The sequence below is a fragment of the Bos indicus x Bos taurus genome, chromosome 7 (genome assembly GCF_003369695.1).
Source record: "Bos indicus x Bos taurus breed Angus x Brahman F1 hybrid chromosome 7, Bos_hybrid_MaternalHap_v2.0, whole genome shotgun sequence".
NCBI classification, from domain to species: Eukaryota; Metazoa; Chordata; class Mammalia; order Artiodactyla; family Bovidae; genus Bos; species Bos indicus x Bos taurus.
Window position 1 is genome coordinate 30,111,025 of NC_040082.1, and position 13,019 is coordinate 30,124,043.

The 13,019-nt window shown below is 47.7% G+C and overlaps 1 protein-coding gene across 1 annotated transcript; it reads right to left on the bottom strand.

Moving 5' to 3' along the window:
- Window positions 1–746: 746 nt before the first annotated feature.
- Window positions 747–2,628, bottom strand: FBLL1 (fibrillarin like 1). Its single transcript, XM_027545721.1, has one exon. The coding sequence runs from the start codon at window positions 2,229–2,231 to the stop codon at window positions 1,239–1,241; it is 993 nt and encodes a 330-aa protein (XP_027401522.1). The 5' UTR covers window positions 2,232–2,628; the 3' UTR covers window positions 747–1,238.
- Between the last annotated feature and the right edge of the window lie 10,391 nt (window positions 2,629–13,019).

The following is a 13,019-nucleotide window of genomic DNA, read 5'->3' on the forward strand; positions in this document are numbered from 1 at the left end:
TCAGGAGGGAGAGAGAGAACACAGAGGAGTCAAGAGAGTCCTAATCCATGTCTTTGTGTTAGGACTTGTACGGTCTCTTTAGCATGGGCCCTGTCGGGGAGAGGTAAGATCCTACTGGTGTACAAGAAATAGCAATAGATTATGAGCTCCAAAGACTGGCAATTGAGTTCCATCTGGCTGTGCAAATTTGAGCAACCAGTTTACCTTCAGAAGCTCTGTTGCCTCTTGTGTAAAAGGGTAATGGTAACAAAGCCATCCTGGGCTGGCGTTCTCATTGTACACACCGTGTGCTCAGTCACTCAGTTGTGTCCAACTCCTTGCCACCTCATGGACTGTAGTCTGCTAGGCTCCTCTGTCCATGAAATTTTCCAGGCAAGAATACTCATGTGGGTTGCTGTTCCCTTCTCCAGGGGATGGTCCTGACCCAGGGATTGAACCCAGGTCTCCTACACTGGCAGGCAGATTCTATACCACTGAGCCACCTAAGAAGCCCCATTACACATACCAGCAAATGCAAAAGATCTTATTTGAAGAGGAAAGTTGTTTAGTTGCTTAGTCATATCCGACTCTTTTGTAACCCCATGGACTGTAGCCTACCAGGCTCCTCTGTTCTTGGGATTTCCCAGGCAAGAATACCAAACTGGACGGCCATTTTCTTCTCCAGGGGATATTCCAGACTGAGGGACTGAACCCACGTCTCCTGCATTGGTAGGCGGATTCTTTAACAGTGAGCCACCAGGGAAGCCTGAAGAGAAAAGTATTGACTATTTATTATGATTAGAACTCTGGCTTGGAGTCAGACAGATGGGCTGTGTTAGTCCCAGTGCCACTCCCTGGAGTCAGGCTTGGTCACCTGATGTGTCAACGTGTAGGAAGTGCTCCAGCTGCCCCCCCACCCCCGCCTTCCAAAGATGATTTTATAAGCCCATTTCCCCAGCCCCTGTGATGAGGAAGTACATGTGAAGAGGGGCCCTGAACAGTCAGGATTTTGAGTGGCTGGAGTAAGCACAGTCCCCAAGTTGTTACTCCTTTATGGACCCCTTTCACCAGGTATCTTAGCTATTTTAGGGTTTGGTGGATTTGGAGATGTGGGGATAACTCAGTGTGGCCTCACTGATACACCTGGGTACTGTTTCTTTATATCATTTAATAGAAAAACAGTGCACGAAGAAAACGAATGGTAACACGGAGCACAGTACAGTCTTGGGCACATCTCAGGGACAGCCCGAGCTGGGTGGCTACTTGCTGCTGCTCTTAGGAAGAGGCCGATAGACCCCGACCACCACAGCGTGGTCCCTTTCGTAGGGCTCCAGAGTCAGCTGCTCTTGAGGCTTTAAATTCTCCTGCTGCAGCTTCCTCACCTCAGAGGCGAACACCGCCTCCGCGGACGCAGTGGAGTCTATGCAGTTGGCCTTGATGGAGATGAGGAAGTGGCCCCCGTTGCGCAGGAAGGTGTGGGCGTTCAGAGCCACTATGCGGGACTGGTCCGGCTGTGCCACGTCGGCGAAGATCACGTCCACCATGCCGATGAGCATGCGGTACTTGAGCGGGTGCCGTGCATCTTCGAGGACCGGGATGATGTTGGTTCGCTTCTTGGCCACGTTGACGAGATCCCGGCCAGCGCGGTGGGAGAACTCAACGGCGTAGACCAGGCCGTCCGGGCCGATGATGTCGGAGACGTGGGACACGGTGGTCCCCGAGGCGGCACCCAGATACAGCACTTTGGACTTGGGCTTGATGTGAATCTGGTCGACCCCGCCCAGGATGGCCGCGGCCAGCTTGGAGCGGAAGGGGTTCCACGTGCGGTATTCCAGCTTCTCGCCGCCCTCGGTCACCGTGACCCGCCGCTCGCCATACACCGACTGGCCCGGCACCATGTTCAGCGTGACCAGCGCGTCCTCCGCCCCGCGGTAGATGAAGACGCCCTCGTGCCGGTGCGGTTCCACTGACACCGTCAAAACGCTCTTCCTGCGGCGGTTCTTGTTCTTGGCCACGCCGCGCAGCTGCCCGCCGCCTCCGCGGTCCCCCCGGCCGTCTCCTCCGGCGCCACCGCGCCCCCGGCCCCGGCCGCCACCGAAGCCGCGCGTCCGCGCCCCGAAGCCGCCCTTGCCTCCCGGGCCGCCGCCGTCGCCTCCTGCTCCCTTGCCCGCTCCGCCTCCGCGCCCTCCGCCCCAGCCGCCACCCCCACGGCCGCCAGACCCGCCACGACGCAAGCCCACCGCAGACTTCATGGTGCGCCCTGGGCGCTCCGGGACCGGGTCGGGGTGGGGGTGGCTGGCGGCGGTTGTCAGGGGTTACCGATGGCTTGCAGCTGTTCTCAGGGACGGCCAGTACCTGGGCGTGGTTGTCAGGGGTCACCTGTGGCAGAGATGTTTTCAGGGGTCACGGGAGGTTCCAGGAGGTGGTCCTGATGCCGGAGGAAGGTTAGCAGCAGCGGTTGCCTGCTGGCTTAGCCGCGGCAGGCTGCAGGGGCGAGGTGGGCGCGGGCGGTGGGGACCAGCTCTGCCGCAGTGCCCGCATCCCTGGAGCCGCCCTTTGACGCAGCGATGGGCGTCATTGCATCACACTCGCTATGGCGACCCGGTAGCCCCGAAAGCCCCTCTTCCCAGCCCTCTCCAGCTGCTTGCTCCCTTGTAGGCGTCCCTTTCTCTCTTCCCTAGCTCTGCTTTCTCAGGGACCCCTGGCAGTTCTCCAGGGGTGTAAGAAAGGGGAAATCTCCTTGGCAGTAGAGAGGGAGACAAACATCGGTTTCTGTCCCTACTCTGCCACTCGCTTCCTGTGTAGTCTCCGAAAGCTTTATCTGACCTTCTCTGAGCGTCTTATCTGAACTTGAGCAAGTGTCTTGACATCCCTGGGTCTCATTATTCCTTCTGTAAAGCAGAACCTACCTCAAAGGTTTGTTTTGAAGCACCGCATACCCTTGCCTCAGCTATGGTATGTGTTAAGTGCTCTATATAAGCACTAGCATTTTCTTAAAATCTTTTAAAAATTTACGATTTATTTTTGGCCGTGCTGGGTCTTCATTGCTTTGCTGCTTTGCGAGGGCTTTCTCTAGTTGCAGTGAGCAGTGGCTTCTCTTGTTGCTGAGCACAGGCTGTAGACACTATGGGGGCATCAGTAGTTACTGCAGACTCAGTGTGCGGCCTCAGTTGTGGCACGTGGGTATAGCTGCTCCCAGGTATGTGGAATCTTCCCCAATCAGGGATTGAACCTGAATCCCCTGCACTAGCAGACGAATTCCCATCCACTGTGTCACCAGGGAAGTCCAGCATTAGCATTTTTTTTAAATAAAAACTTTTGGCCGCACCACACAGCTTGCAGGATCTCAGTTTCCTGACCGGGGAGGGCATCCAGGCCACTGCAGTGAAAGTGTGGCATCCTAAGCACTAGATCACCAGAGAACTCCCTGTTTAGTTTCTCAGTGTACTGGGTTGGCCAAAAAGTTCATTTGGGTTTTTCAGTAAAGTAGAAAATCTGAATCCATTTTGTGGCCAACTCAATATTTCTTTTGGTCAATTTTTAATTGAACTGTACTGCTGGTAGTGCTTTAGCGACCTAGACATGGCTCTGACCCTCTTTTACGAGGTTGATGGAAATGCTCTTTGGTACAGCTGTCAAATCCTTAAACAACATACCTATACTTCCACTTAGTTATTCCACTTGGAAGTTTTTATCCTAGAGGGATGATTCCAACAAGAAGTGATGGTAAGTAGAAGCAGAGGGGTGAGGCTGGTGATGGTGGTGTGATGATCATCATTGTCATGGAAGTGTTGGTGGAGGTGATGAAGCAGCCTAATCTGAGAGCTGCTTAGAAGATAGAATCCACAGGACTTTCTGCTAGAAAGGACATAGGAAGTCAAAAGAGGACAATTCCAAGCCAGGGATTGCCAAAGGAATAGTGGCTCCCCTGGTGTGATTAATAGCCTGCAAGCCACAGCCCTGGTTTCTCTCTATTTAGCTCCGCTCTTTTCCATCAGCTGTGCTAAATCCTAAAACCTGTTCTGAGAATATAAGATAACAAGAAAGTATAGACTCTTCAGCATGAATGGGGACACGTAGGCCAGAGTCCTAAATCCTTTAACACATTGTCCGGAATCACTTCAGTTGTGTCCACCTCTTTGCAACCCTATGAACTGTAGCCCTCCAGGCTCCTCTGCCTATGGGATTCCCAAGGCAACAGTACTGGAGTGGGTTGCCATGCCCTCCTCTAGGGATCTTCCCAACCCAGGGATCGAACCTGCGTCTTTAATGTCTCCTTCATTCGACAGCACCACCTGGGAAGCCCCTATAATACATCAACAAAAGCCAAAATCTCATGTTTATAGTTGAATTTTAGTCTGTACTAAAAAATCTGCTCTTTAAATGTGCAGCATCTTCCTGAGCATAAAAAAGAACCATTAGGCAGCACCACAGACAGCAAAACAGGTGTCAATGCAGAGGCCTACTCTTTCTATCAGAACCATGGACAGCAACACCAATGGGACCAGTTAAGCTACTGGAGCTTGCATCAACTAGGAGCCATGGGAGATGGCATAGGTAGGTGGTGTAAGCAACCAATGGACCTTTCTATGAGTGAGACTAAATGCTTGGTCCAGCTAGAGACAAATAGTTCCTGAAAATTAAGGCAAATGTCAGGCAGGGTGCATACAGCAAAGCTTTCGTTTCATCCTGGACCAGGAGTCTTCATGACTCAAATTCATGGATAGCAACATCAGGTCTGGTTTTCTCTTCTGGTCAAAATGCCTCCTGAATGTGGGCTAGAAGTCTGTGTGTTGAAACGTGGACAAGGTGTTAGAGAGTGCAATGTATGGTTCCTGAGGTGGATGGTTCACATAAAACACTCTCCTTAGAGGTTCCTACTCTTCTCACAAGGGGTGTTTGTCTGAATTGAATCTTCCTGCATGAGGGATCAAACCTAAGTCCGCTGCATGGGTAGCTGAGGTAGAGTCTCAACCACTGGGCCACCATGGGAAGTCCAGAAAGGAGTCGTGATTGAGCAGATTAGCACAGTGCATGATCAGAGCTCAACTGTTCTGATTACCCTCTGAAGAACTGTACAGGTCATCCCAGAATTGTTCCAGCACAGGCTGGGAGGCTGGGGCAGTCACCCACCATTCTTCCTTCCCCCATTGTCAGGAGTTGTTTCTGAGGTATTAACTGTCTTATCCTTTGAGTTGCTCCTGTGCATGGCTCAGCAGATTCCCCTGATGCTTCACACAGCCCTCAGGTGGAGAAGCTGGCATTCAGAGGAGCTGCAACCATACTGGAAGCTGCTTACCACCCACAGCTGCAGGTGAGCTCCAAGGTGAGTCTAGGCAATATTAGGCATCAACAGTACCTGCTTCAGTTGGCCACTGCATCTCAAATACAGCCAGAAGTTTGTTGTGCAAACAGAACTTGGAAGAAACACAGGACTCATAAAGCTTATATCAGGAGATACTATACATGTCATACTATAAGTGTACTATCTGTAAAATAGGCATTCAAGTTAGCAACACGAAGCTCTCATCAATAAGCATTAATATTGTTCCCCTCTGGTGCACAACATGATGAAGGTCTGCAGTTACATCTGAACAGCTTATTCCTACTTGCCTGCATTTCATGTCCATTGAAGATCTATGGAAGGTTTGTTCTATAGTCACTTGCGAGGCTCAGCACCAACATCTTGTGTCTGTAACATGAGAAACAAGAGGGTTCCCATTGTTACCACACTACCATGAGGGAAGAAATGACATGGAGAGCTCACTTCCCTTCTTCTGTGTTGGGTCCCAGGGCTTCACACAGTCATTTCTTCCCACAGCCCATTGGCCAGGACTAATCACATGCCCTGTCTAACTGGTGGGTGGGGTCGTTGGCGAATGGGAAACCTTTTGGCCACAGGTGTCTACTGCAGAATGTCAGTCTGGCACACCTGGACCAATGTACCTACGAAACATCACAGACAAAATTTACCGCTCCGTGTGCATATCTATAAATGTATTCTTCAAGGCAGAATGTAATACCTTTTTACTAACACATGACTAAAACCCAAAGTAGTACTCAATTCCCAATCACATATCTAATTAGCATGTTAAGTGAAAAAGAGAACTGTCTCTTTTTTTAGTATCCGGGCCTTGGAGAATGGTCCAATTCCCTTAGTTGGGATTCCATTGACGTTTGCTCACTATCTCCCTGGGTGAGGTGCTCACCTCTCACTCCGTTCCCCCTACAGAATTAGTGACTGACACTCGAGAAATTCTCAAAAAGCTTATTCAGTCTTATTCTAGAGAAGCACGTTTTCTCACAGTTCTGGAGGCTGGAACTTCAAGATGAGGGTGCCAGTGTGTTCGATGGTCGGTTTCTGGTCAACCACCAGAAAGAGAGCTGTCTCTTTCTGGCTTGTAAATGACCACCTTCTCACCGTGTCCCTAGCTGGTAGGGAGGCAAAATAAGCTCTCTGGCATCTCTTTTTTCTTTCAGTTTATTTTACTGAAGTGTAGTTGGTTTACAATGTTGTGTTGGTTTCTGCTATAACAGCAAAGTGATTCAGTTATACATATATACATTCTTTTTCATAGTCTTTCCTATTATGGTATATCATAGGATATTAAATGTTGTTCCCTGTGCCAACAGTAGGAGCTTGTTGTTTATCCATCCTATATATAATAGTTTGCATCTTCTAATCCCAAACTCCCAATCCTTCCCTACCCCACCCCCACCCACCTTGGCAACCACAAGCCTGTTTGCTATGTCTGTGTGAGTGTTTCTGTTTTGTAGGCTCGTTTGTGTCATACATTAGATTCCACAGATAAGTGATGTCATATGGTGTTTGTCTTTCTCTTTCTGACTTATTTCACTTAGTACGATAACCTCTTAAATCCATCCGTGTTGCTGTAAGTGGCACTATTTCATTCTTTTCTATGGCTGAGTGGTATTCCATCACACATCTTTATCCATTCCTCTGTCAGTGGGCGTTTTGTTGCTTCCATGTCTTGGCTCTTATGAAAGGTGCTGCTGTGAACATAGGGATGCACGTATCTTTTCCAATTATAGTGTTGTCTAGCTATAGGCCCAGGAGTGAGATTGCTGGATTATATGTCAACCAAGGGTTCCTTTGTTCTTTTAAAAACTTATTTGACTGAATCAGGTTTTAGTTGCAGCACAGGGGGTCGTTGCAGCACATGGACCCTCTATTTGTGGCTTGGAAGCTTAGTTGCTCTGCTGCATGTGGGCTCTTAGTTCCCCGAAACTGAAAAGTGAAAGTCGCTCAGTCGTGTCCAACTCTTTGTGACCCCTTGGACTATACAGTCCATGGAATTCTCTAGGCCAGAATATTGGAGTGGGTAGCCTTTCCCTTCTCCAGGGCATTTTCCCAACCCAGGGATTGAACCCAGGTCTCCCACATTGCAGGCAGATTCTTTACCAGCTGAGCTACTGGGGAAGCCCAGGGATCAAATCCATGTCCCCTGCATTGCAAGGCAGACTCTCAACCACTGGACTACCAGGAAAGTCCCTCCAGAGAGTTCCTTTTTAGTGGCTGAATAATATTCTTCTGTGTAAGAACTTCCTTTTTAAATATAGAATTTTATTTATTTATTTTTGGCTGTGCTGGGTCTTTGTTGCTGCATGGACTTTTCTCTAGAGAAAAGTGTCTGACTCTTTGCAACCCCATGGACTGCAGCACTCCAGGCCTCCCTGTGCCCCACCATCTCCCAGAGTTTGCCCAAGTTCATGTCCACTGCACCAGTAATGCCATCCAACCATCTTATCCTCTGTCACCCTCTTCTCCTTCTGCCTTCAATCTTTCCAGCATCAGGGTCTTTTTCAATGAAAGTGAAAAGTGAAGTGAAAGTAAAGTCGCTCAGTCGTGTCTGACTCTTTGCGACCCCATGGACTGTAGCCTACCAGGCTCCTCTGTCCATGGGATTTTCCAGGCAAGAGTACTGGAGTGGATTGCCGTTTCCTTCTCCAGAAGATCTTCCCGACCCAGGGATCGAACCCAGGTCTCCCACATTGTAGACGGACGCTTTACCATCTGAACCACCAGCGAAGTCCCTATGAGTCAGCTATTTGCGTCAGGTGACCAAAGCATTGGACCTTCAGCCTCAGCATCAGTCCTTCCAATGAGTATTCAGGACTGATTTCCTTTAAGATTGACTGGTTTGATCTTGCTGTTCAAGCAACTCTAAGGAGTCTTCTCCAGCACCACAGTTTGTAAGCCTCAATTCTTCAGCTCTCTGCCTTCTTTATGATCCGGTTCTCAAAACCGTGTGTGACTGCTGGAGAGACCATAGCCTTGACTATGTGGACCTTTGTCAGCAGAGTGGCTTTTTAACACACTGTCTAGGTTTGTCATAGTTTTTCTGCCAAGAAGTAATCGTCTTTTAATTTCAAGGCTGCTGTCACCATCTGCAGTGATTTTAGAGCCCACGAAGAGGAAATCTGTCACTGCTTCTACCTTTTCCCCTTCTATTTGCCATGAAGTAATGGGGCCGGATGCCATGATCATAGTTTTTTTAATATTTAGCTTTAAGCTGGCTTTTTCATCCTCCTCCTTCACCCTCATCAGGAGGTTCTTTAGTTCCTCTTCACTGTCTGCCATTAGAGTGATATCATCCACATGTCTGAGGTTGTTGATGTTTCTCCCGGCAATCTTGATTGCAGCTTATAACTCATCCGGCCTGGCATTTCGTGTGATGTGCTCTGTGTATAAGTTAAATAAACAGCCTTGTCATACTCCTTTCTCAGTTCTGAACCAGTCAGTTGTTCCATACAGGGTTCTAACTGTTGCTTTTTGACCCACATATAGGAGACAGGTAAGATGGTCTGGTATTCCCGTCTCTTTACGAGTTTTCCACAGTTTGTTATGATCCACACAGTCAAAGGCTTTAGCATAGTTAATGAAACAGAGATAGATGTTTTTCTGGAATTCCCTTGCTTTCTCTGTTATCCAGTGAATGTTGGCAATTTGATCCCTGGTGCCTTTGCTTTTTCTAAACCCAGCTTGGACATCTGGAAGCTCTCAGTTCACGTAATGCTGAAGCCCAGCTTGAAGGATTTTGAGCAGAACCTTATTAGCTTGGGAGATGAGTGCAGTTATCTGGTGGTTTGAACATTCTTTAGTACTACCCTTCTTGGAAATTGGGATGAGGACTGACCTTTCCCAGTCCTGTGGCCACTGCTGGGTTTTCCAGATTTGCTGACTTATTGAGTGCAGCACGTTGATAGTCATCTTTTAGGATTTTAAATAGCGCTGCTGGAATCCCATGACTTCCACTAGCTTTATTGACAGCAGTGTTTCCTAAGGCTCACTTGACTTCACACTCCAGAATGTCTGGCTCTGGGTGAGTGGCCACACCATCGTGGTTACCCGGGTCACTGAGATCTTTTTTGTATAGTTCTTCTGTATATTCTTTCCATCTCTTCTTGATCTCTTCTGCTTCTAATAGGTGTTTACTGTTTCTGTCCTTTTTGTGCCCATCTTTGGATGAAATTTTCCTTGGATGTTTCCAATGTTCTTGAAGAGAAAGATACACCCAACTAAATGCAGAGTTCCAGAGAATAGCAAAGAGAGACAAGAAGGCCTTCCTCAATGAACAATGCAGTGCAATAGAGGCAAGCTACAGAAAGGCAAAGACTAGAGAGCTCTTAAAGTGACCGTTACCACCACCTAAATTCAATACATTTTCATCACCCTATAAAGAAAGTATATATCCACTAAGCAGCCACTTCCCATTTTCCCTGTTTTTAGACCCTGGCAACCACTAACCTCCTTTCTGTCTCTGAATTTGCCTATTCTGGACATTTAATATAAATGTAGTCATACAATTTGTGTCTAGCTTGTTTCATTTAGATAATGTTTTCAAGGCTTCTCCATCTTGTGGCATGATCAGTATTCCCTTTTATGGCTAAATAATATTTCATTGTATAGATTACCACATTTTATTTATGTATTCATCAGTTGATAGACACTTGGGTGTTTCTACTTTTATCTATTGTGAGTATTGAATAGTGCTGCAGTGCTATGAACATGTATACAAGTTCTTGAGTGAGCATGTTTTCAGGTCTCTTGAATACATACCTAGGAGCATTATTATATGGTATTTCTGCGTTTAATTGTTTGAGTATAAGATGGTTAGGTAGCATCACTGACTCGATGGACATGAATCTGAGCAAACTCTGGGAGACAGTGGAGGACAGAGGAGCCTGGCATGCTACGGTCCATGAGGTCACAAAGAGTTGGACATGACCTAGTGATTGAACAACAAGAACAATCTAGCTATTCCAGCACCATTTATTGAAAAGATGTCTCTTCTCCATTGTATGGGCTTAGTACGCTTGTTGAAAATCAATTAACCGTAGAATATGGGTTTATTTCTGGACTCAGTTGGGTACCACTGATCTGTGTCTATCCTGAATGCCAGTCCCACGTTGTTTTGTTTACTGTTAATTTGTAGCAAGTTTTGAAATTGAAATTGGGCAGAGAAGGCAACAGCACCCCACTCCAGTACTCTTGCCTGGAAAATCCCATGGACGGAGGAGCCTGGTAGGCTGCAGTCCATAGGGTCTCGAAGAGTCGGACATGACTGAGCGACTTCACTTTCACTTTTCACCTTCATGCATTAGAGAAGGATATGGCACCCCACTCCAGTGTTCTTGCCTGGAGAATCCCAGGAACAGGGAAGCCTGGTGGGCTGCCGTCTATGGGGTCACACAGAGTCAGACACGACTGAAGTGACTTAGCAGCTTGAAATTGGGAATTGTGAGTTCTCCAACTGTTCTTTTTCAAGCTTTTGTCTAATCAGGGTGTCTTTCAATTTCATATGAACTTTAGAATCAGCTTGTCAGATTCTCCAAGGAGTTAGCTAGGATTCTACTGATCATGAATAGGCTGAATCTGTAGATTAATTGGGGAAGTAATGCCATCTTAACAATAAGTCTTCCAAACCATGAATATGAAATATCATTCCATTTTTTAAACGTTTTAAAATTTTCTTTCCATGTTTTGTAGTTTAACAGCGTACAGGTCTTACACTCCCTTGGCTAAATGTATTCCTAATTATTTTATTTTTTTGATGCTATTGTAAATGGATTTCTTAATTTTTGTATTGTTTGTTGTAAGCAATACAACAAAAAAAATAGGAATACAACTAAGTTTTGTACTTTGACTTCGTGTCCTGCAACCTTGTTGCTTTTACAAGCTCTATTGGTTGTCTTTGTGTATATGTGTGTGTATTCTTCAGGGATTTTTAAAATATATAAAATCGTGTAATCTGTGAAAAGAGAATTTTACCTCTTCCTTTCGAATCTGAATGTCCTTTAGTTCTTTTTCTAGCCTAACTGCCCTGGCTAGAGCTTCAGACCAAAGCAGATTTCCCTGTCTTGTTCCCAATCTATTGATATACTCATGTGGGGTTCCCCCATACCCTCAATTGATTACTATGATGTATACTTTATTTTCAAATGTTGAACCATCCTTACATTCCTGGATAGTCTCATTTGCTCATGATAAATTTTCTAATTTTTCCTAGTTCCTCCTTATAGTTTCTAGTTCCTTTTTACAGTAATCTTCCAGAGAATAGCAAGGAGAGATCAGAAAGCCTTCTTAAGTGATCCATGCAAAGAACTACAGGGAAATAATAGAATGGGAAAGACTAGAGATCTCTTCAAAAAAATTGGAGATACCAAGGGAACATTTCACGTGAATTTCTTCCAATAGCCTTTCTTAATTCCTTCTGTATTTTCATTATCCTCCTTTTGAACTCAGTGTCTATTAAGCTTAAGAGGTCTGTTTCATTGTTCTTTCAGGGAAGTTCTCCTGATCTTTTATATTTGGGAAAGGTTCCTCTGCGTTTTCATTTTACTTATATTTCTCTTGCACTATGAGTTTAGGAAAAACAGTTGTCTACTGTGGTCTTGGAGGTCTGTGTTTATGTGGGGACATCCCTGTGTAGCCTGCGTAGGTTTAATCTTTTGGGTGTGAGGGCTGTTTTGGTATGGATGGCTGCCACCTCTTAGTGTGGGCCAGCTGTTAATCCCCTTGACAGGAGGTGTGACTGTGTTGTGGTGAGCAGACCCTGCCCTGGTTGTGGAGCGGGGCCTTCTCTTTGCCCTGTAGTTGTCACTACCTCGCTAGGGGCAGGGTCTGCTCTTTAGTTGTTGGGGCAGACGTTCCCGATAGGCTTCTGAGCTGTGGTGTGGGGTAGACCGGACATTCCCACTGGGAGGGAGCCGCTGAGTATCCCTCTGCTGGAGCTGTTCCCTGGGGAGTGTGCTCTGTTGTGCCACCTTTCCCCCACAAAGTTCACTGTCGAGGGCACTGACCTCAGCTGTGGGTGTGTCAGCAATCAGCCCTGGTGTCTCTCAGTCTGCCAGGACTGCACAAGTCCCACACCTGGAGCTGACGTGGGAGCACACAGCTTAGATCCTGGCCTGGCCCAGCCCCCTCGTGCAGGCACCCGCAAAGCCCACAGCTTTGGGACGCCCACTCTGTTCGGATGTCCCTCAGGCTCTCTGTGTTCAGCTGTGCTTTCCACCCCACCTCTGCATGTGGGCAACCCGCTGGCATCTGCTCCCGAGGGGGGACCTGCAAGCCTGCCAGGGCGGGGCACACGCTCCCGGAGCCCAAGGCGCAGGGGGCTGACGTGTGGATGAAAAGGCTGTAATGGGCCCCTTAACACTGGAGCTTCACTTCTGTGGCAGCCAGGCTTGCACCCCTGGTTGCTTAGCTGTACCATACTCCAGTCCCTTCAGGGTGTCTCCAAGCAGCCAGCACCAGCCCTCTCCGCAGGCCTGTCCTCTCAACCCTGTTTCCCAGCCCGTGCCTTTACCCACAGATGCACGTCAGGCTGGGCTCACAGGGCGGTGGCATGGACCACATGTCTGTCCTGCCTGCCTTGAACTACCAGGCCCTCCTGTGAGCCACTGAAGCTCCTTCTCTGTCCAAGCTCTCTCCCCACACGTGAGCGGTCTTCCTAGGGTGTGGGAACTTTTCCTTTCTTCAGCTTCCTCCCACCCCTTCTTCCTGCCCAGTTATGTGG

Coding starts and splice junctions, on each gene's coding strand:
- FBLL1 (XM_027545721.1), bottom strand. CDS start 2,231: ATGAAGTCTGCGGTGGGCTTGCGTCGTGGCGGGTCTGGCGGCCGTGGG.